This window comes from Cuculus canorus, chromosome 6, assembly GCF_017976375.1.
Source record: "Cuculus canorus isolate bCucCan1 chromosome 6, bCucCan1.pri, whole genome shotgun sequence".
In the NCBI taxonomy this organism is placed as follows: domain Eukaryota; kingdom Metazoa; phylum Chordata; class Aves; order Cuculiformes; family Cuculidae; genus Cuculus; species Cuculus canorus.
Window position 1 is genome coordinate 28,444,035 of NC_071406.1, and position 22,494 is coordinate 28,466,528.

At 39.6% G+C, this 22,494-nt stretch overlaps 1 protein-coding gene across 4 annotated transcripts in view; it reads right to left on the reverse strand.

The window, feature by feature from the left end:
- The window catches only part of INO80D (INO80 complex subunit D), a 55,749-nt gene extending 33,436 nt beyond the window's left edge, over positions 1 to 22,313 (reverse strand). For 3 of the 4 annotated variants that reach the window (XR_008450448.1, XM_054070267.1, XM_054070269.1), the window contains exons 1-4: positions 12,853 to 22,313; positions 11,956 to 12,025; positions 4,089 to 4,184; positions 3,730 to 3,976 (exon numbers count right to left, since the gene is read on the reverse strand). Coding sequence is in view for 3 of the 4 variants with exons in the window: in XM_054070267.1 (XP_053926242.1) it covers positions 3,730 to 3,947 (218 nt within the window). In the remaining variant the exon portion in view is untranslated. Of the gene's footprint in view, positions 1 to 3,729; positions 3,977 to 4,088; positions 4,185 to 11,858; positions 12,026 to 12,852 lie in introns of all 4 variants that reach the window. The other variant, XM_054070268.1, reaches the window with a different exon arrangement.
- Between the last annotated feature and the right edge of the window lie 181 nt (positions 22,314 to 22,494).

Below are 22,494 nucleotides of genomic sequence, written 5' to 3' on the forward strand. Positions count from 1 at the left end.
AAAACCAAAGAGAAATCAAAAATAGAAAATGTGAATAAATCTATGAAAAGGTAATTAGCTCGCTAACATTCTCTGGGTTTTAGGCTATTAAGGGTTTTGCTTGTTCATTTAACTCCAACAGCATCATTTTTATATGGCAGAGAATAAAGCTCTGGCTCTTGCAGCTGGCCATATTGCACAACTGAAAGCCAACAATACCTTATGCAGGCATCACCTCTACACACAAACACACAGGTGCCAGGCTACGACATCAGGAAAACATAGATCATGTGCACTTGCAGGCTCCAATGCACATTGACTTGGCTCAGTACTTTAGGCTCTACCAGCTGTCTTTCAGCATAACCAAGGCTGATACACCTTGCCGGCTGAACTAAAAGGAGGAGCAAGCAGCAGCTAGGAAGAACACTTAAAGTCTTCTTTGGGTAGAGAAGACTACAAGCAGGCAGTTTTAGTTAGTCATAATTTATTAACACTGACTCAACTTCAGCCTTGCCAGGCCCTAGCTGGTCCCATGCAGAGCAGGCAGGCACACAGACCCACTTTCCCATCCTCCAGGTTTCAGGATAGCTTTCTAGTTGGCTCCGGCCCAAACTGGCTCTGACTTTACACATTGCCACAGAGCCTGGTGCAGATGTTAACTGACTCTGCTGGAATCAGTCTATAAACACTAGAGTTGAGGCAATAAACTCTTTGTAGTAGAGGTAATGCCAGGGAAGGCATTAGTAGTTCATGCTCCATAGAAGACATTACCGATAATACTGGAATAGTACCTGCAAGGAGCACAATACCTTTCATGTAGCTCCAAGCATGAAATGTGTTAGGGCCAAGCTGGCCCTACAAGAGCCAGTTCTGAGATGCCTGTCTTAGTGATACTATTTCTCATGTCTATAACCTATCTGTCAGTTATTCCCAGCTGACAGCATCACATTGATTACCCAATATACCTTTTTCCCTCCTCCTTACTTGGTGCCAAAGGCACTTTTTCTGGTGCAGGTGAGGTCAAATGCAAGCAGTGCGTAAGGTAAGAATGGTGGGTTGATATTCATTGAAATAATCACTATCATGAAGCACATAAAAGGTGATGATGGGCTCTGAAGGCTTCAGCTGCACAGTTTCCCACATCGCTGGGTGGGTAAAAGTCCAAACAGCAAGGTTTTCCACCTATAACTGCATTCTACTTCTCAGTACATCTCAGACTGGTATTGAGTTCTGTCCCTTATTTAAAGGGAGATCCAGCTAAACTGGAGAGTATCTTGCTTACCAACAAAATATTTATAGACAGTCTTGAAAGAGGAGAATTAGAGATAAAGCAGTGTTTACCTCAGCCAGGTTGTAATAACTCTATACTTAAAAATTAAGTTGAACTTCATATATACGTGTCGACAAGAAAGAATTGGAGTTGTATTCAAAGGAAATACAGATACAGAACCTATGTCTGCACCATCCTGTATATATTCTTTGAAGAACAAGATAGTGAACAGAGAAACTAGACTTCAAATAAGGCGATGAAGTCATGTACTATTAATAGATTTAATTTATAGAATGTTAATGGTTAATAAGAACCTTAATGTTATGGCAGCATATTAAACATTTTTGTGGCTGGTAGCATCTCATTTGTCTGGGGTCAAGTGATAATTGTTTTTAATTATCTGTGGGCAGACTATGAAGGTTTTGGCATATAGTGTACGGATCCTGTTAAGACATGGGGTTTTTTTATTATCTTCAAAAGTATATAAGAAGATAGCTGTCAGAGCACCATGCAGCCTGCTTCTGATCATGTACAGTTACATGTCTAAAACTGTGACAAAATGACCATCTGACAGCAATTTTGTACACTGAAAATTAGAAGCTACAAGCAAAGAACTCAGACGTAGCAAACATCTTTATATCGAACAGAGTGTGAAAAAAATCGCCTAAGAAACAGATACAGGTTTGCCTGCCAAAAAAAAAAAAAAATGTTTAGAGCAGGCACAGTCTCATCACTAACATCTATTAAATTTTATTGTTAAAATAAAACTATGCCCCAAGAAGCAGCCTTTTAAAATATTCTTTCAAACTATCACATCCTCTCATTTAAAATTAAAAGTTTATTTTCTCCTTCAGACACCTGCTGTCCTCTTCAAGCACTGTAATGTGACACTCGACATGCAACTGAATTATTCTAATATAACATACACCAGATGTCATGACCACACTTCACTTTAACTTGAGAAAAATCAAAAAGAACAAAGTGTGAACTCAATTCAAGGTGTAAAGAAAAATCTCAAATACCATGGGAACGTATGAGACCTAAAAAAGCGTCATTAAGCACTATTACTTCGATTGTTTCTAAGCATGACCCCAGTAAACAGCAACCCTGGCTCAGTCAGCTCTCACATCTGAAATTACAGCATACCATTTGCGCTAACGGTTTTCATGATCATTTTTGAAACCTTATTTCTGAAGAGACTCAATTGTACAGCAGCAAAGAAACAGTCACTGACTGTCAAATTACAGCTTAAAGTTATTCATCTTGTGCCATTTGAGCATTTGCCTTACAGCTTTTGACAAACATTCATGGTTTTTTCTCACTTCATCAGTCTCCTCAACTGAAATGGCAGGTGAAGTGCAAGTTAATTTAGAGCACAGTCCAACTGTTGTTTCAGACAAGAGAGGGAGCTGTGAGCTGAGAAGGAAGTTATATGTAGGGCGCAGTGGGAACACTGCTAATAATACAAAAGGTTAGCGAATGGTAGCTAATAACATGAAAGGTCAGTGAATAGTGGTTTGATTCTTTTTTGGCATATTTGTTTATATTTTAAGTTAAAAAAATGTTTCTAACAGAACAAACATCAGATATTTAATAGACAGATTAATTAAATATTGTGTTACTGGCAAAACCAGCAACAACGACTCTGAGAAATCAAAGTCATATATACCCTGCGGCCAAGATTACACAAATCCTGCTACTTCAGCCCAAGCAACAATTAGATTGGTGTTCAGGAAGCCTTAAAGAGCAAGGAAGAACATCCTTGTGGGTACAGCATGGGCTGCAATTCAGAAAATCTGGTTTGAACTCCCAGCTTTCTAACAATTTCCAGCACTGTCTCTTGCAAGGCATTTAGCACCTGGGCACCTTATGCATCTTCATTTGGGTAGAGAGAGGGAGAAGGGGGGGAAGTAAAGAACAAAGTGAGTGGACAGCACTTTCCCAGCTGGCTCATCTGTTATCAAGTAATATCCAGCAACACACACTTGCCAGTAACACAATTACAGTGAACTGTAATTCTGGATTCATCCCTAAGTGTCACTGCTCCTTAAGCCCAGAAGGTAAGCATTTTAAACTGTTAGTCCTGAAAAAGCAGATGGAAGCATACTCTTGGCACAGCTGGCCAAACAAGCGGGACTTTTCAAGAGCATGTACTGTGAGTGACAAAGCACATTAATTAGAACAGGAGGTATTCTGTAGAAGGTTTGATCCACAGTTTACAGTGAATGTGAGAAAACCAATGAACTCTCCTGAAAACATCCTTGGGAGTAAGTTACTGCCCTCTTTGAAAGTACTTGACTCCCACAGAAAATAAAATAAAGTTTTCTGGTCTTAAAACAAAACTCTCAAAGGAACATCCTGGAATTCAAACCACTCGGGCCAGTTCCTCCCTCATACTGAAACCAGGCAGACTCTTAAAAGAAAACTCATGCCTATGTCCCAGCCACTTCTCACGTTGCAGATGGGTAGCCACAACTCACCTACGGTCCTCAGATTTGGGGATGGGGTTGGTGCAGCGTTGGCTGTTATACTTGGCCACATATTCACATTGCTTGAAGGGGGCAGTCTTGTCCTCCAGAACGTGTCTGATACAGAAGGCGTAGCCGTTAAGTCGCCTCTGCTTGCACAGTTTGGGGCTATATGAGCACAAGGGCTTATTGTCAACCTCAGAGAAGTGTATGTGTTTGCCTTCATACATCACGTGACTCTATTCCTTGTGAACATCAGCTGAAAGAACCAAAATATTAAGACAAATCACACAAGATTAAAAAAAAAAAGATGCATTCAGTTGTAAGTTGTGTGTTTCATTTTGGCAGGGAAGAGAGATCCAAAACAATACCTGATTTTAAATCTTCTGTACCATATCAATGTTAAGAGAGAGCCCCAAGGACACCACTATCTTGGAATGATGACGAATCAAGATGAAGCAGATTGTCTAAGGAAAACATTAAAAAGGTCAAAGTCAGTCAGAATAAAACAGATATTATTACTGCTTAATAAGTAGCCAGATGTAGCCACGAAACCTGTGGTTCAGCTAGCATCTGACATCCCAAATCCACTAGCATAATACTTTTCAATCAGTGGTCACAGATCTTTGGAAACCACGAAAGGAAATTATTGGGGGAAAAAAAAAATCTACTGCCACCACACTTAAACCTATTAAACAGAACTCCACTCATCTACCAGAAAGTGATTAAGAGCTACAAGCTGAAAAAGGTTAAGTGTCAGATTAGATCATTTGCTTTCAAGAATCAAGCTGAATGATGATTAACCCATTTGATTGCACAGGTTTTACTTGAAGTATCTTTGCTTACAAAACCACTGTCAGCTATTCTTGCTCTGCAAAATTTTAATTTCATCAGGCAGTGCAAGAAAACTTTTTTTTTCCTCAGAAAAAAAAAAAGAGAAGCTTTCTTTACCACACCTGATGAACAGTTGTCAAATCTTGTAGCTGCCCCTAGCTTCTGCAAGCATTAACATGCAGTCCTTCCTGGGGCCATCACAGTTCTTCAGAGCTCTTCCTAATTTATCGTACTTCTTTCAGGTAAACGTGAGCATAAATAATGTCAGAGACAGTAATCCCATCAATACTAGGAGAGCTGAAATGTCATTTCAGCAAGAGGCTGGGTTTTTTTTTTTCCCCTCTAAAATAGACTCCTATGGTGCAAATTCATTTCCCATCGCTATGGAGTCTTGGAGTCTTTTGCAATCATCTTGAAAAAAAACTAACAAACAAAACAAAACAAAAAAAAAGACCTGACCCCAAAGTAGCTTCAAATAAAATTAACAGTCCATATATTCTGCAGCTACTCTGCTACACTCAAATTAGCCTGCCAAAGGCAGATTTTATTCAGAAAGGTCATCCTGAAGCACCAAAATAAACTATTTTGAACGTGGTATATTCAGTACTCAGTTCAGTTTCATATGTTATATACCAAGCAAAGGAACATATATATAGAGGTGATATCCAGGAAATATGTAATAAATTAGAGGCACATGACAAATGTACAAATTAACACCTTAATCAACTTCCTTGTTGCCAAGGCCTGGAATGGCAAAAACATGATTGCAAGAAGGAAGCCTACACAGCCTTTGCAGGAAAGTTTTCTCTTGGGAAGGTACAAGCCTTCACTTTCCATTCTATAAAAGCACCTTGAGAAAATGACAAGCACTATAGCACTGGGGCATCTAGAAAAGGAACTTTTGAGTCACTGGGGCAAAACTGAACACCCTGTCACACCTTTAACAGTGAACTGCACAAACCAGGCCTTTCACTAGCATATATCTAGCTACGGAAGCAGAAGGACAGAAGATTAACAAAAACTTAAAAACACTTAAAATTCTTCAAACAGTTGTATATGCACACGTGCAGAATACATAGCACAGAACGGAGATGCACTACAAAATGTAACTAGCACAAGTGACCTAACTTATCACTTGACACTAATAAGGATAATTTCATATTTGTTCTTTATACACAGTTCCCACTCCATGCATACAAGCAAGCACACACCCCTAGCAGAAGAGGCCTGGTGCTTTGTTTATGCCAGACAGCCACAGCACAAGCACAGACATCTAATCCAGTTCCAATCACCTTTCCCAACTCCTCTCAATGCATGGAAGCACATTAAAATATGAAGCACACACTACATACACGTGAAACTAATCACTGGAGTACAATCCTTCACCGCACATCAGTCCTAAGAACATAAAAGTTCTTTGTTGACTCTGCTCTTCAAAAACACAGACTGGGAAGAGGGAACTCTCTCTTCTTTAGCATGCAAAGAACCAAGTTACGCTGTCAGACACCTTTGTTAAAACAGGTACTGACACAGGCTTCAGTATTATCCAGCAGCAACATGAAAGAAAAAAATAAATCCCACGTTAACACACCCAATATGACAGTTGTGACTGGAGTTTGGGTCCCATATGTTTGAGAGACAGCCTCTTCGATTACTATTGCAGTAAAAGTAAACAAATTAATTTTAACTAATTGTATATCAAACACACAATGAAGCTGACAGAAAGCCCTTTGCTCTTAAGTTTCCTTCTGTTGACAGTTAACCAAAGCCTGTATTTGGTGGCATGCTGGACAGGACGAAAAACTTCAAAGAATAAGTGTATCTTGCAGTTGGGGTGACCCACATGCTGTTCTCCATTTCTGTCTTATCTACCACCTTCTTTTAAGGTACTAGTATCATGCTCTGCAGAATTTTAGGTGGATCAATGACCTTTTCTTTTGCACAAACCAGCAACATTTCTTTTCTGAAGGTTATCAAGGAACAGACCAAAGAAAAAGAGTTCCTCAGAACACTTCCAAAGTAAACAGCAAGAAATGCATACCTGGTTTGCCTCCGTTAAGCTTCTGCAAAGAAAGTGCTCTGGAGCTCCCAGTCACCATAATCCTGGATTTATTCTTGTGCCCCTAGTCTTATTTTTGGATTTAACTCATAATTAAGACTTATTTTTGCATTTAACTTGACTGTGTTAAGGCAGGCATAGTATTTTACTTCTCACTTGTCTAAAAGATACAGGTCATAAGTGCAATGCCACATGAAATATTTAAGCAAAAATACTAACAATAATTTTCAGGGGAAACAACGAGCTTGAACATGAATTTTTGGGTCTATATATACACTAAGAGAAGTTCATGCAAACACGAACTGTGTTAAAAAGTCTGATAGGAATCAATTAGTGCAACTATAGTCTAAAGAACAAAAAGACAGCTAATATACCTAGCAGCTATGTTATATTAAAAAAACTCTACAGCAATTTTCTCAGACTTGCAATTACATCTTTATTGGTAGATTCCCACACAGATTCCCCAAAAGACAATGGCATTATGTTTATACACTGCCAGGATTAGAGACTGAAATTGTAGTTTACCTAAAAACAGATCTTTTTTTTTCCATAGCATACCATATATGTATATAAATAGCAAAGACTTTTGAATCTACTGATTCTGATTTAAATTGATGCAGTACTTTATTTTGCAGAAAATATGCAGGAGTTCTTAACAGAGCCTTTTGCTGCTACACAAAAAGTAGCACAAGCATGGAATAGGCACATGTAGCTTAACTGAAGAGAACTGAAACTACACTTAGCTAAATAGTGGGTGGGGAAGAAATTATTTTTGTCCTACAGGATTCATAAGGATGACGGAAACATGGACTTCCCCTGGAAAAATCAAACGCTTAAGCAGCTGTACTTCACTGCAAAAATATCAGGGTACAAAACTTTCTGAAAGCTGTTGTGGGTTTTGCATTTATAGTCTAAACTGAGGCTGTAGAAACATTCACCAGAAACATAATTTATGCCTGCATATTCTCAAACTGGCTTTAGCCACAACCCATGAATGAGAAAACTGCTTCTCAAGGAAGATGGATTTTCCTTAAACAACTGCTTCTAAATAAAAGATTTTGAGCTAGTCAGAAGTAACAAGTCCATGAACAAGAACAGAAGAGAACTCAAAAACACGTGCCATTGCCAAATGACCTTAGACATGATTGAAGTTTAAAAAATCATGGCAGGGGATAAGGTGAACATATAACAGCTGTGTACCATATCACAGAATATTAGAACTAGGGGTACTTGATGAAGCTAGCAAGAGACTGACTCAAAACTCATTGAAGTAGTACTTCATTTTTACTACTCACAGGTAGTGAGCTGCTGGAACTTGCTTCACAGGTGGCTATGAAAGCTGACAGTATCATCAGGTTCAAAAAGACAATAAAACGTTCTATTGATAATGGGGACATAAGTAATGTACCTGCTACCATTCCTCATTCAACATATATGGATATTGGAGGAGTAAGAGAAGAAAGCATTAAAAAGTGTATGGGCTTTCACACTCTTCCTAAATAGCACCACTTAGTCCCACTGCCCAAGACAGACTAGGCTGGATCGACCCCTGATCCAACCCAGCAAGATATTTCTTACATTCTTATGAGGTTATCACTAACATTTGTAATTTGATAACACATTAATTTCTCCCTTTCACACATTTTTTATTCCTAAGCAATTGACTGGAAAAACGCCTCCTACCCCTGGCAAAAGCCCTATCTAAACAAGTGCAGAGCAACAAACTTAGCATCCCAGCAAGACTTTATAGAAAGGACAGGCAGGACACAGTGCAAAGCCGTGCTCTATGATACCATCACTTAGAGCACAGCTATTTGTCCCGTTGAGTGTAGCCACTGGTGGTCCATAAGACAACCAAAGATGGTCTGCAAAGAGACTGTAAAAAGAGAAATGAAAGACTTAAATACACACAGGTAGATACCTGTACAACCATCAGTACTTGCTGTCAAGCAGAGGAAAAAGCCAGCTTCCCACTGCTTTTAGTACTCACAAGCAGGCATAATCAGTTCCCTTGCAGCACACATCAGCGCCAAGACAGCAAAGCTGTAGCTTTGCACTCCACACACCCTCTCCCCAAGTAGTTAAACAGTTCTTGGAGAGGCTGGGAAATAGTGTAGCAGCACATTTTGAGAGGGGAAAATCTCTGCTAGACCATACTGAGTATCAGCTTTATGTCATACAGACATTTGATGTAATACCTGACGTCATCTGTAGTCTCCAGCAAGCTTAATGGCCTAGTCACTACTAGAAAGCTCAAAGAATTACAGACCCTAAACTCAATTGGTAATTTCGAGACAACATCATGCTGAAAATATTACAATATTTTAAATTATGTTGGTTGGACACATTCTTAAACGTATGCTCAGAACTTGATATTCAATGTACGTAATACCCTTTTAGGAATGGAATCCCCAAATGCATTGTAAATTGCAAGGCAGTTATATGTCGGTGGTTAAAAGATGTATAATTAAGAGGACTGAGCTCAGAGCTTCATGCATTGCATCCAAACAAAAGCCACAATTAAACAGGTCTTAACCGTGTTGTTTTGCATTTGCTAATACCAGAGCAGATTTCATGTTAAATTGCTTGGTGTGTTCATGACATCTCACAGGTAAGGTACAATTATCTACATATGCTTCCAAATTCATCGGCTTATGGCCAGAAGTGGAATATGGATCTGCAATAACCTTGGCTTTTCCACTAACACAAACAGCATAAATACTAGGTTTGTTGATTCTTCAACTTGACCAAGAATGAACAATTCCTTGTGTTACCCTTTGGTTGAGATTAAAGTGAATACACAGATTTTAAAACGTTTGGGCAACACAGAATTTCGCCACTCAAGAGATGAACAGTGACCATAAAAATCATTGCAAAGAGACAGTCATGTAAAGCTACCTTACAGCAAACCCCTTCAGTCAGTATTAGTAAAAACAAAAATATTCCTTTTTTCTATTTCATAGTAAGAGACGTTAGGCAACTAGTACCTCTCTGTGAAGAGCTCTCTTCTATCAAGGAAAGCTGAACCACATCTAATTGTGGTTGACATCAACACCACAAAGTTGTAACTTCCATCCCCATCTTGAGATCTAACCGTAACTTTGGCTTAGTTCTGGTCATCTAACTGCTCAATTCTCTGTTACACTCACTCAGCTACCAAACCAAGTTTGCTGTAATTCTGGAAACTAGAGTTGTTTTGTCAGTAAAAGCATGCCAATTGAGAAAGAAAACACTGGGAAGCAACCAAAGTCAACTACAAGAGTTCCTGTAGGGAACACTTTTATTAACTAGAGCACAATCCTTACTCAAGAAGACCTCTGAAAACCCCCACACAAGTCAAGGTACTGCACGCACACATAAGTACCCTGATAGAGCAAGGTACTTAATAAGCTAAGATCTTACTGGACATTTTTAGTTACCATTTGGAAGTATATTCTAGACTATCTTTTTTCATATGATAAAATCTACCTGGGCGGATAGAAGCAGCAACATTGTCCTCATTCTGCCTTTTCAGATAGCTTTTTACTTCAACTCTGCAAAAAGTTTATATTGCTTAAGGTCGTCCGATTTATTAACAAAGAAGCAGCAGGATATTTTAGGCAATACTGGTAATATAGACTATGCTTCAGAATATAATGTAATAAATACAAAATTAAATTTAAGTATTATTCCTAATGATAGTAATGGCTAGAGAACTTACAGTCGTATAAATAAGTTTCAGTCAACAGCAGAAAACATAAAAAGGAGGAGGGAAAATAACACTTTTTGTTCCAAAATTGAATATGTTCTTCTTTTTGTTTTCCTACAAAAATGAACTTAAGCGGGAATTCTGATTTCAGCTGATTCACTTATCTGGTAATTAGTAATTTAAAGAAACCATGATGAAGAGAGCCCAAAGCCTGAAAAACAACAAACATTTAAGACACTGGGAATTTTAGAAAAAGCCAAAGGATTTCTAAAGAGAAAAGATGTTAAGTAGGAAGATTCCAAACTGTCGCTAAAGAGCACATTCTTATAGATTTCAATAAACTTTCCTAAACATGGCTATTCCTGACCTAAGGTTCAAGACAGGCCCTGTATCTTTGGAAGTCTTTGAACATGCATTTCTCTATTTGAGCAGAGGGTCTCAGGCCCCAGTCCTGCAACCACAGCCTCACAGGCTCTCACGCTTGCACAGAAGCACACCGATTTCAATGTGTCTATGAACAGGCCCAAGGTTTGCCAGGGTGAGCAGAGCTGCAGAAAAGCGGCCTTCAGATACAGCAACAAATGGAACATTTAGTCCATCGCAGAAATGCACTTTAAAATGTTATCTCAAAATATCGAAAACACGATCCTGAGAGAAGGCAGAAACTAAATGTAACACAGCAGACCTTGTGTCTGTACTTTAATAAAAAAAAGGCTGTGAGTCCAAGTCTTCCATTTATTCAAATAACACATAACCTGCACTTGCAGACGAGGTTAAACAAAATACTTTAGTCTTGTTTTTAGCCCCAATGCCACAGACAAACAAGCTTATTTTCACACAATACAGGAATATCATTCTTGCTTCAGTGGGAATACTCAATAAATAAAATAAAGCAGTTGAGCTCCTCACAGAGCAGCCTTTTAGCAGTTACAAGCTATCAAAGTTTCTTTCAATAAGGTATCACAATAAATTTGTACCTCCTGAGGATTTGCTGTATTGTGAGAACACGGTACATGCAACTCTGTAGGACCAGACCCTACTTATACATTTATTCAACCGCCATGAAAATATTGAAACATCAAAATAACTCCCACTAAGTAAATTTCAGGTTGCTTTCTGTTAATTATTTAGATTTACAATTAATAAAACTTGTCTGATGCATGTATATATTACAAAATAAATCACATAAAAGGCTGAAGATGGCTGTGAAAATGTCACCAGTTTGTGACAGCTTCATGCAAAACAGAAGCACTTGGGTTCATGGATTAGCAGCGGTACCTGGTCAGTAGGGTGCTGCTGTGAAACACTGCCAGTGCCGGGGTGCCCATAGGAGAGGGCACTCGCCTACAGTGGAGTGATGCCTTGCCCTAAATTTGCCACATTTCTTTTGAAGTCTACTCATCCTCAAAAATTGAGAACAGCCTTAAAATAAACCTTCATCGTACTCTGTTAAGTAACAAAGTTAGAACTAACTATAGATCTACATATTTGAATCAGATAGCATAATACAAGGCTTTAAGGCAAGCGTCACTGTCACTTCCAAAACTCAGGGGAGGTTACCTGCACAAAGCCATCAGTATTTTGAGCTAAAACGACCCAGTAAGGCACATCAGACCACAACCAGACACCTCCCGCATAGGAACCAGAGCCGTTTCACCTGTGCGGGGTGAAGCGCCTTGGTGGCTTTTCCAGGGGACTCGCTTCACAACTACCAGACGTTCCTTTCCCTGGAAAAAAAAAAACCAAAAAAAAACCCCACGATCCTGTCATTTTTTTTTTTTTTTTTGGTCCCGAGGGGCACCGGCTCCTCACCGGGGCAAACACCCCCACCATGTCCCAGTGGGGCAGCGAGGGGGCTGCGAGGGGACAGTGAGGGGACACCGAGGGGACACCGAGGGTCCCCGATGACGGGATCCCTCCCCGGGCTCCGTCCCACCGTGTCCCGCGGGGCCCGGGGCTGCGAGGGCACTCGGCGGGGCGGGGGCGGCTCGGGCCCCCCCGTTCGGGCACTGAGGGGCATGAGGGCCGCTCTGATCCTCCCGCACCCCAACACCGCCCCCTCCCCAATAAACTTGTCCAGCGAACCCGGCCCCGGGCGGGGGGTGGGGGGGGTGTCGCTACGGGCCCCCGCGCCCTAAAAACGACGCTAAACTTTCTAGGCCGCGGGTCCTCCCCCCCGCTCATTAAAAGTGATTTCGGCGATAAAGCGCCGGGATGGGGGAGGCCCCGGCACCCCCATCGCCTCCCGCCGCGCCGAGGCCTAGCGCGCCCCCCCCTCCGCCTCCCCCTCTCGGCACCTCCCGGGCGAAGGCGCCGCGCCCCGAGCCTCCCCCGCCGGGCCGCCGCTTCATCACCCCCCCCTCCGGCGCCGCAATCGCTGCCCGAAAGCCTCGACCCCCCACCCCGGGTCCCGGCAGCCCGCACCCCCCGCTGCGGCCTACACCGCCCCCGCCGATCCCCGGGCTCGCGTAGCCCGCCTCCCCGCCAGCCCCGCTCCCGCCGCGCCGCCCGCCGCGCTACGCGAGCCCGGGGATGCAGGCCGGGCCTGGCTTACCTTTCCAGCTGCTTTTTTTTTCCTCCTCTCTCTCCTCTCCCCCCTTTCCCTCTGTTGGGCTGACAGATCGGAGTTTCCTCCCCAGCAGAGGGACTAGGGAATGGGCTCGGGCGCCGTGCTGAGGAGCTGCTGCCCCCCTGGCTCTGAGAAGATCCTGCTTTTTGTGGGAAGGAAGCTTTAGGGGGCTCTTTATTATTTTAAAAAAACTACAAAGTGCTGAGAGGGTAGGTGATTATTAAGGGGAATCCCTGAATATATTCTCCGGCAAAGAAGGCAGGGCTGCTGGGGCTGCTCGAGACGAGAGCCAGCAGCCTCCTACAGCACCACTACAGGCACTGAGAGGACATAACATCAGAGAGCGGCTCCTCTGCCCTCCAAAACAACAACTTTCCTACCATCTTGGAGGTAGTAGAGAGGGAGAGAGGGAGGGGGAAAAAAAGTACAGAAGGTTTTTATAAAGTGTCAATTTAGGGGAGGGAGCCAAATGGCCAAAACCGGGTTTTTTTTAATCATTTTTGTGACTTTTTATTTTAAATAAAACTAAAATACAAAGGCATGTGGCTGAAGAAATAATTTTCTTTAAAACCTGTTAAGATCAGCTCTCTGGAAAAATAATAAGGTACGGAAAAATATGGTTTTAGCAAATTTATTTTTATGTAAACGTTAATTCGTATTTTCCTGCAATTTATAAAGTTGTTAACTTTTTTTTGTCTTTGTATGATAGTTCTAAACATTAGTGTATAATTGTGAAAGTTTGTTTAACTTTTTTTTGGTACTGGTACTGTTGGAGAACAACAGATTGATGTGGGATAGTTTGGCGAAGCTGTATCATTACGTCTTTTTCTGAAGGCATTGTAAGTAAAACTGAATGTACAGGTAGGAAAAACAGGTACTTTTTTTAATATTCATTTTGGTTTTAGAGTAGACTATGTAGAGAAGTGATGGGGGGTTTAATGCGAGTCTAACCTGTGATATATATATATGAAAAATTCTGTTAATCTGCCATAAAATTAGCATTGTCTGCTCTTCGTGATGGGATGTGAAAAAAATAAGTTCATAACTAAAAAATTGGAGGCAGTAGTTGAGTTTTGCTTTTTATGTTTTTAAAGTACTTTGCAGCCTTCTAAAATCTGGCTAGTTTTAAGTTACTGTTTTGATTTGGGGCTTTGTTCTGGATATTTATGAATACTGTTATTCCTGGCTACAGAGTTGAGAAAATGCTATAAATTTATATTAGAGTATCTTCCAATATAAAATAGTCACTGCGTTTTTCTTTGTTGCAGTTGTTTTTATTAGATTGCAAAAAATACATCAAATGCTTTCACAACAGTGTGAGATGCTACGGTGTATCTATAGGTGAAGACACTGATCAGTGTATTCAGCAGACCTATGATAGTGTTTCTGGGTATAGGATTATGCACAGCCTTGTTCAGAGGTGAACTGGAAGGATGCCTTTTTATTTGTCCTGAAGGAAGAGGAAATAGTTAGGAAACTAATGAGCTAAACATTTAAAAAGAAAAAAAAGTACTTAAGTTTTTTCCATTATAAAATTACGCAGGTGGTATGGGCTCATTGAACGGCAGTCAGACTAAAGTGTCATATGAATGAAGGTACTGAATTGCTTAGTATCCTATCAACTTCTTCCTTCCTCTGTCAAATCTGAAATATGTTGTTTTCACTCAGTTAGTGTCATCTTAAAAAAAACAAACAACAAAAGATTTTATTTCTGAATTTAGATACAAATCTTTTCCAAAATGTACTTCGTGAGTTTGCTTAGTTACTATATTGAGTGTAGATTTTGCATTTCTAGTGGGTTTTTAATTTAGATAAATTAGTTTGAATTAAAGTATAATTAAAAGTCAGCTGGTCTTTGTGTAAAACTCTATATTTTTTGTTCCGCAGGAATTTTTTAGAATTACGGTTAGTATACCTACTATATTTTAATAATCCAGAGTTTTGCATTGTATGGAGTTACTGCATAGGTGTTTTTCTGTATTGGATTATGAATCTTTTAAATGCGTTATTCTGCTTTGAAATTGGAAAACCAAAAAATAATCAAATATATTGGTCCTATATTGTGTTTTAAAAGAGTTTGTATTTTGTATATAATGCAATAATCAGGGTACTACATAATTTTACCAGTCATTATTTTGTGCTTTAGAGCATGGTGTATAATTAGTCTTTTTGTAAGATATTTAAACAAAGAATACTTCTGGATCCTATATAAAAAATTCATTACAAGAATGAGAGGGATTACATTTGGCTATATGTAGCATGATTGGAAAAAAAACCCTTTTTGAAATCTTAGGAGTAGATTGTCTCAATGGATTCAGAAACTCAACAAATGCAGTATAAATTAATATTTTCTTTTATTCTAAATAAACTAAGGACCAAGTTCTCAGACCCCAGTTTTGCAAGTGCTTGCAGGCCTGATTTATAATTCAGAAGTGTCTGAAGAATCAAAAGAAAACTCTTACCAAGTCGGTAGGGCTCTGTAGAGAACCCAACTCAAGCTTTGGCACTTAAGTGATGTGGTGTATATGACACCATGTTAAACAAGAGAATTCCTGCTTTTAACTGTAATTCAGTACTTCAGTAAAATTCAAGTTCTCTTTATTGCACTATTAAACATGTTTAGTGTTTTAGGAAGAGAGACATACCAAGAAAAACTGGTTTATACTGAGCCTTTCTGTGGTACTGGAGTAACTGAAGAGCACAGTGAAGGTTATCAGCATTATTTTTAAATGGGATGCAGATGATACAACATGTTAGAGAAATGGCTATGAAAGCATTTGAGAACCTGAGCACAGAAACAATATTAAACCCTTTCTTTGGCTTATGTGCTTGGCTTCGCAGATACTGACTTTAATCGGATTACTTGCATGCCTAAATTTAAACATGCATCATAGGAGCATTACACATTTTGGTGACATCCCAAGATCCACTTGATGTGTGTTCATTGCAAAGCCAGAAGCCTAATGCTAAGGGAAGGGAGAAACGTTTTGAGTTTGCTTTGGAATAAGAAACTGAAATGGGATATTTTTTACTGTCTTGTACAAAAAACGTGAATCTTTATAATGAGGACAAAGTAAAGAGGAAATATTCACTAGATCGTAGTTACGTGGACTATTGTGTAATCATTCAACAGAGAAATTTGAATCTGTACATTATGGGTGGAGGAATTTATTTAACAAAACTTTCTTTATTTACCCAAGAGGATTAAAAGGATCTGCTTTTCAGTAACTTACTAAAAATTGCAAATATTATTTCAGTTGTTTTGCTGACAGCGTTACACAGTAAGCCCCCCAAGGGGCAAAGTCTGCTAGCTTTAGTAATGTGGAATTAGAAGAAGTTTTTTAAAAAAAGATTTGTTTATTTTTATGGACAAGACTGTTTTCTTAAGTTGGGAGATGCATCCTTTTGATAGAGTAGAACAGTACTCTGAAATTTTGTTGGAGGGCAAATTGGACTCAGAGATCCCTGTATGAGGACAGTGTGTGAACCCAAGGCAAGAAACATCCCCTGCACAACGTGAAGAATTTTATTACAGAAATTCTGTTTAGTCATGGAATAGGTTGGTCTGCCTTGACTTTAAAGTGGTGACACCCCTGGACAGACCACTCCAGCCAGTAAACTTGTTGTACGCTTGAGCACAGAGTAGTCAAAGAACATTAGTGTTCATTAAATCACTAGTTTCTGGTTAATGAGGCATACTTTGCTCATGTGTCTCACTGGTATTAATAGTGAGACAGAGGGCAGTGACACAGTGAATAAGCTTTGTGAGCCTAATAGAAGTAATAGAATAGATACTTTAGGTTGTATCCTAGTTACTGGAGAAAGCTGTATCAAGAAATGAACCTCTACTCTTTCCCAAGGTCATATGCACCCCAAGTGCACACCTCAGGGATTTCTGGAGCGTGACTTAGTCTCTGCGCATGTGGTGAAGAGCCTGGGGTTTTTAGCAAATAGTGTTATAATTTCAGCGCCCTGGTGCTATTCCTTGAAAGACACGTGCATTGTGAGGAAAACATTGCAATGTCTTCAAATGCTTGCGAAAGGGATCAGCAATTTATTTAAAATGCAGGCGAATATTGTGAAGGGGAAGAACAACTCGTAAGTGTGTAGATGTTCAGTACAGACTTTCATATATAGAGCCACATTTGTATAGAAGATCTTGTCTTCAGGCATTTAAAACACTGAGAAGGGTGATAAATAAAATAAACCCCAGAATTATGATTAGATACATTCTTCTAAGCAATGTCTTGAGCGGTTGTTTTATGTGGTATTGGCTTATTTAATTGTAATAAGTTCTGTGGTCAAGTTAACCGTTAAAGCCCAGCATATTACTATTATTGAAAAATGCTTTTTCTTATTTTTCAACAATTCTTTTCATGGAAATTCTGTTGCAGTGGTTGCCTCTAGCACACCTCAGTTTTGGTTACCCTGTTTGCTGCAGTAGTGTGTGTGTGATAACAGGCATGATTTTTGCCGCTTTTCCAAACATCAGAGACCCCCTACACTAAAAACACTGTCTACAGTCTGAGGATTTTTCTCTAGCAAATACACCCACATTATGGCATAAATTTAGTTTCTTAATTCAGCTGCTAAACTCCTTCAAACCCATGTTTTAGTGCACTCCTACGTGGCAGATATCACAGCTAAAAGTATAGGACAAACTGTATGTAGAACAGTTACTTTGCTTTACTTCATTTAAAGTCTTAAGTGCTAGCGGAGCAACACAAAGTACAGATGGCTGGCCTTGTTTTCCTGAGTCCTAGGGGTTTTGTTAAAGCTTATTGGAGCAATGGGAATTTTGCTGTGGATTTCAGTAGGAGTATAGTTGCAGAATTATTTAACCAACTGGGAGCAGACATATGCTAGCTGTTGCATTATAATATAATTAATTGAGAGTGAACTATACTGAAAATCATAATTAACTAAGACCTAAGTAATCTGTTCTTTATCAATGTATATTTCAATCTGCTTTAAATAAATAGCATTGTCTTCTTAGAGCTCAGCAAAGACAAAATAGTAAGACTGTTAATTGCGGGAAGGTTGTCCAGGGTACATGATGGGCATCTGTGGAGACTTCTTTAAATGGAAGACAAATCAAATAAACTGTCCCAGCAGAATGCTGTTCCATTTTACAGTCTCATTTTACTGGGAAGCCCACTGTGAATTCCTAGTATACTATTGTATTTTTACTATCTGCTTCTGTCTGTGGATATTTCATTAACTGTAATTGTGGCAGTTAAGAAGCTACACATTTTATCACCAGTCCTTCTTACTGCTGTTAGTTCAGTAACTCATTAATGTTCAAGTTAGAGCAGGGCTTGGTCATCACTGCGAGTTGAAAAGATGAGAATTCTCTGGACCAAATCAGTGATCTCTTTAGTCTTTACTTAAGAGAAGCCAGTATAAGATGCTTCAAACAAAGGTGTGGAATGTCCTGTGATGGATAATTCAGAAATGAAAAGCATGCAGGACGGGATTATTTTAAAAAATATCTGGAGTTGAACTAACATCAAAGCATAAGGTTTAATTACTGGCTAGAGTCATTGGATCCCAGTGGATTTTGAAAGTTATTTGTTATATATGAAGCTTTTTGCTCTTGGTAAGATTATTTTTCATGCATGGTTCTAATCTCTGATCCGTTTCAAACATAGACACAGGTATGCAGAAGGTGACAAGAAGAAATAACATTATTTCTTTGAAATATTAGATATTTGAAATTCAGTATTGGTATAGGAGCAAGATGTGTCTACCAGCTATTATGTCTTACTACACAGAGGCCTCTAAATCTCAGTAGGCTTTTCAGCATTAAGGCACTATGAACGGATGCTTGCATGTAGCCGGAAGAAAACATTTATTAACAGTATTTAGCATAGCAGGCTTTGCTGAAGACGGAATTACTCAGAGTCTGAATTGCAAGGTACATCACTTATGACTCTGTTGTATTCAGCTGTGGGGAGCTGGGAGTGCCCAGGTGCTTTGGGACACATGGCTGACATAATTCCATCAGCTATCATATGTTACAGTAAAGTGTCTTTTGGATAAAGCCTTGCACAGCAGAGAGGAGCATGACTTGTTCTTATACTCCTGATAAAAAACCTTGCTTCAGTTGTCAGTGAAGTCCTTCACTTTTAGGTGCTCTCCATAACTCCCTGCTTAGTAATGCTATTTTTTTTCCCATGATAGTAGTTAGAATTAAGTATTTTTATCAGTTTGCTTCTTCGCATTTTCTCCGTTCATGTCCTGTCACTGCCTCGAAAGAGTCAATCTTTCAGTCCTTCATCATTGAAGGTGACTTCATCTAATTGTATATTCAAAGGATAACACAACCAAATCATTATTGAGGCCGTCTTGTTTTGGGACAGGATATTTTGGCTTAGCTTTTGTTTGGGGTATTTTATGATGAGCAGGTGCCGGGGGACGGGGATGGAGATGAGGTTTCATTACCTTTTCTCTTTGGATTAAGGCTGATGCCAGGCTGCCACTCTGCTTTTTCTTTAGCTCTATGAACCTGAGCTGCTTTTCTGATCAGCTTCAATAGCGTTAGTAGATATGCAGCACATCCCCCAAACAACTAGAGAGCAGACACTGTCTTGCAAGAATTTATCAGCCTCAGAAGAAGCGCTGATCCCAAAGGTTTTACTTCCTGGGGAAATGCTATAGACACTTTATTTTCTGCCTTGAGTTGATTGCAACTATTTTTATGAATGGCCTAGTTTGGTTGGCCGTTTCAGAGTCTTGCTGAGAATATACCTCGGTTTGACTTGACTTCCATCTGGGACCACAGTGTCTCATTTCTTTTTATTGCAGAAGCTCACTAAATTGCCCAGGATTTAAAGCAGTCTCCCTCTGGAACTGCAGGGATGTATCCATGGAATGCTGGTGCTTCCAGGGAAGTGGCTATTGAACACGTATTTTTTTAAAAAAATTGTTTGTTTCAAAATCACAGGTTTAGACTTAGATGCTTAAATCTGCCTGCAGTGTTTTGACAAAGTTTGTTTTTCTTTATCTGACTGCTGGTATTAACCTGGTCTAAACTTGCTTGAAAATATAAGTGCTTAGTAGGGTTTTAGCACCCTTTTCCTTCTCCACTCCCCACAACCGTCTGTTGAAGACAAGACTACATAAAGGCAAGGTTTAATCTAAGCCATGTTTGGGGTTAATTGCTTGTGTGTTAAGAGCCATGTTCACACAGTGCTGTGTTAGAGAAGGGGATAATTAATGACTAAACGCATCCATCTCTCTCCCAAGCACATAGCTGTACTCTCTCGTGCTGCCTGTGCAGGCCGGAGTGCCTGGAAAGAAGTGAGATGAAGGGTTACTGGACCATAACTGGCAATGCAACCAGTGGGAAATTCTGCCCTTTGGCCACCAGCTGGTGGTACTAGGGCTGCATTTGGGGCAAGTCTCCTTCAGTTCTGGTCTTGGCATTAAAACAAACTGCAATAAAGTCTCTGCCCACCCACCAACACTGCATTTGGAGGTTAGCTGCATCAGCAGAACTGACCACTCAGGCAACGTATCACCAAACCAGTAAACACTTTCTTTAAAAGCCAAGAACAACGCTTTGTGTATGTTCATCTCCTATCATCCCAGCTCTTCACTGCTAACTTCTCATAGTGCTCTGCTTTAATGCAGCTTCAGAACCAATTAACTAACTGTTAACTTTTTTTTTTTTTTTTTTTTTTTTTAAAAATAAACAGAACCAAGTTGCAGGAATAGCCTTGTTTCTGTAGATTTCTGTTCTAATCCACATCACCTCCATTCCTTTGCAGATCCCTACTATCCTTTTATTGCTGGCTGGGTGAAAGTCCACATGTGCACTGACTGTCCAGCCACCAGAACAAACAGAAGAGATAAGAGGAGGGCTCCACTGCAAACTCAGTTTATAAGAATGCTGATTTAGAATTCTCTTTACTGTCTAGTTTCCAACAGTCAGATTTGTAGAGAGCCTTTATTTGCTATTATGAATTTTGGCTGAAAAGTTCTATACTCTGCACCTGCTTAGAAAGAGGGTAGAAGCGGGACAGACAGCAACACATGTACTTCTTGCCCTTTCTGTCTTTCAAGATAAGGGCTGGACATTTTATATTGGAAATAAGGATCTCCTATACTCACTAACAGAAGGATGCAGAGCTTTCAAAAAAACCAAGAAGTAACATGTGCCAGAGCTCCCAGAGTTAAATAATGCTCTGCCATTTAAGGCAAATAAAATTCTCTAAAGCTTGTGAACCTTTATCAGTTTTGAAATGAAGAAGCAATAACTGACTTATTGCACAGCTGAAATTATTCTCCGGTGTTTGTACAACATGGATTTTCAGAGAAAAAAAAAATAACATTTTCATCCTAAGAACCTGAGAACCAAATGTTTTACTGAATGTAGGATTCAGCTACACCCTTTCCTCTTAAACCTACCATCTGTGGTAAGAGCCAACTGCCTTGCTTTTGGCATATGTTCTCACACACATTCTTTTTTTGCTATGTCCCTGCCATAAGTCCCTCTTCCTTCTACAGAAGTAACATTCCACAAGGGCAACATAAAGATTTTATGCTGTACTTGGTCACACATGTGGACACAGGCACTCTGGGGCCCTGTGAACTGCAACATTAAAAACATCTCATTAACATGCACAGTAGTATCTTTGAGTAAAGTGAGTAGTTGTCTTTATTTTGTACTAACAGAACTAACCCTGTTGGTAACTGGAAGACAGGAGGCCAAGTCAAATTAAGACTTAATCAGCTAGTGTAAGTACACTGGGCTACACCAGGATAACCAGGAAGAGTTCTCTCTCTGGGTAGAAGGAAAACAGTTTTTAAAAAAATTACTTGCTTGTTACTGAAAACTTTCAAGCATGGAAGAAAAAAGGAATTTTACAAAGCTGAGGCTTCTACAGCAGTAATCTCATGTACTCAGTATGAGAACTGAGAACTGTAGCTTTTCCTCATTGAAAATTAACTTCTTTTTTTCCTTAATAAAGCTGGAAGCGATGGCTTTATAATACTGTTCCCATTTGCATGATTGCTGGAAGGATTACTCTAAACCTTATTACCCTGTAGCCTGTTGCAGCGGAAGCTATCCTTCCGAACTTACATTAACCAACGTAACGGAGGAGAGAGTCACTGTTCTGAAGTAATTCTAAAGCTTTTAGAAAACCATTAAACCAAAAACCATTAAGCACAATCCCTTCCCCCACTTCACCGTAAAAAGCTCAGTGCACAGAGATCTTTTCTGTGCAGTGAAAGACCTATATATTTTTGCTAAATTTTTAAAGTAGTTCAATGTGAGATAGCTGTGTGAAAATTGCTTTTTTTTTTTCATGACATCAAAATGATTTTTATTTCCTCCATGAGTAGTTTGTCAGCAGAAATGGAGAAACACACAAATATCTATAGTGGTAGGTCTGAACACTGACATAAACCAGGTATGTCCCTGAAAGACTCTGAAGACACATTACAATAATAGTGCATTCACACTCTCACCAATGCTTAAAAGTAGGATACCTGGATACTCTCGAAGGTTACAATGTGATATTTTTGTCATGTAGGCTTGTTCCTAGCAAATTAAGACTTACTAAGTCGGAGTTACTTACCGAGTTCTTTCCATGCAAGAAGCGTGAGCTATATGAATTA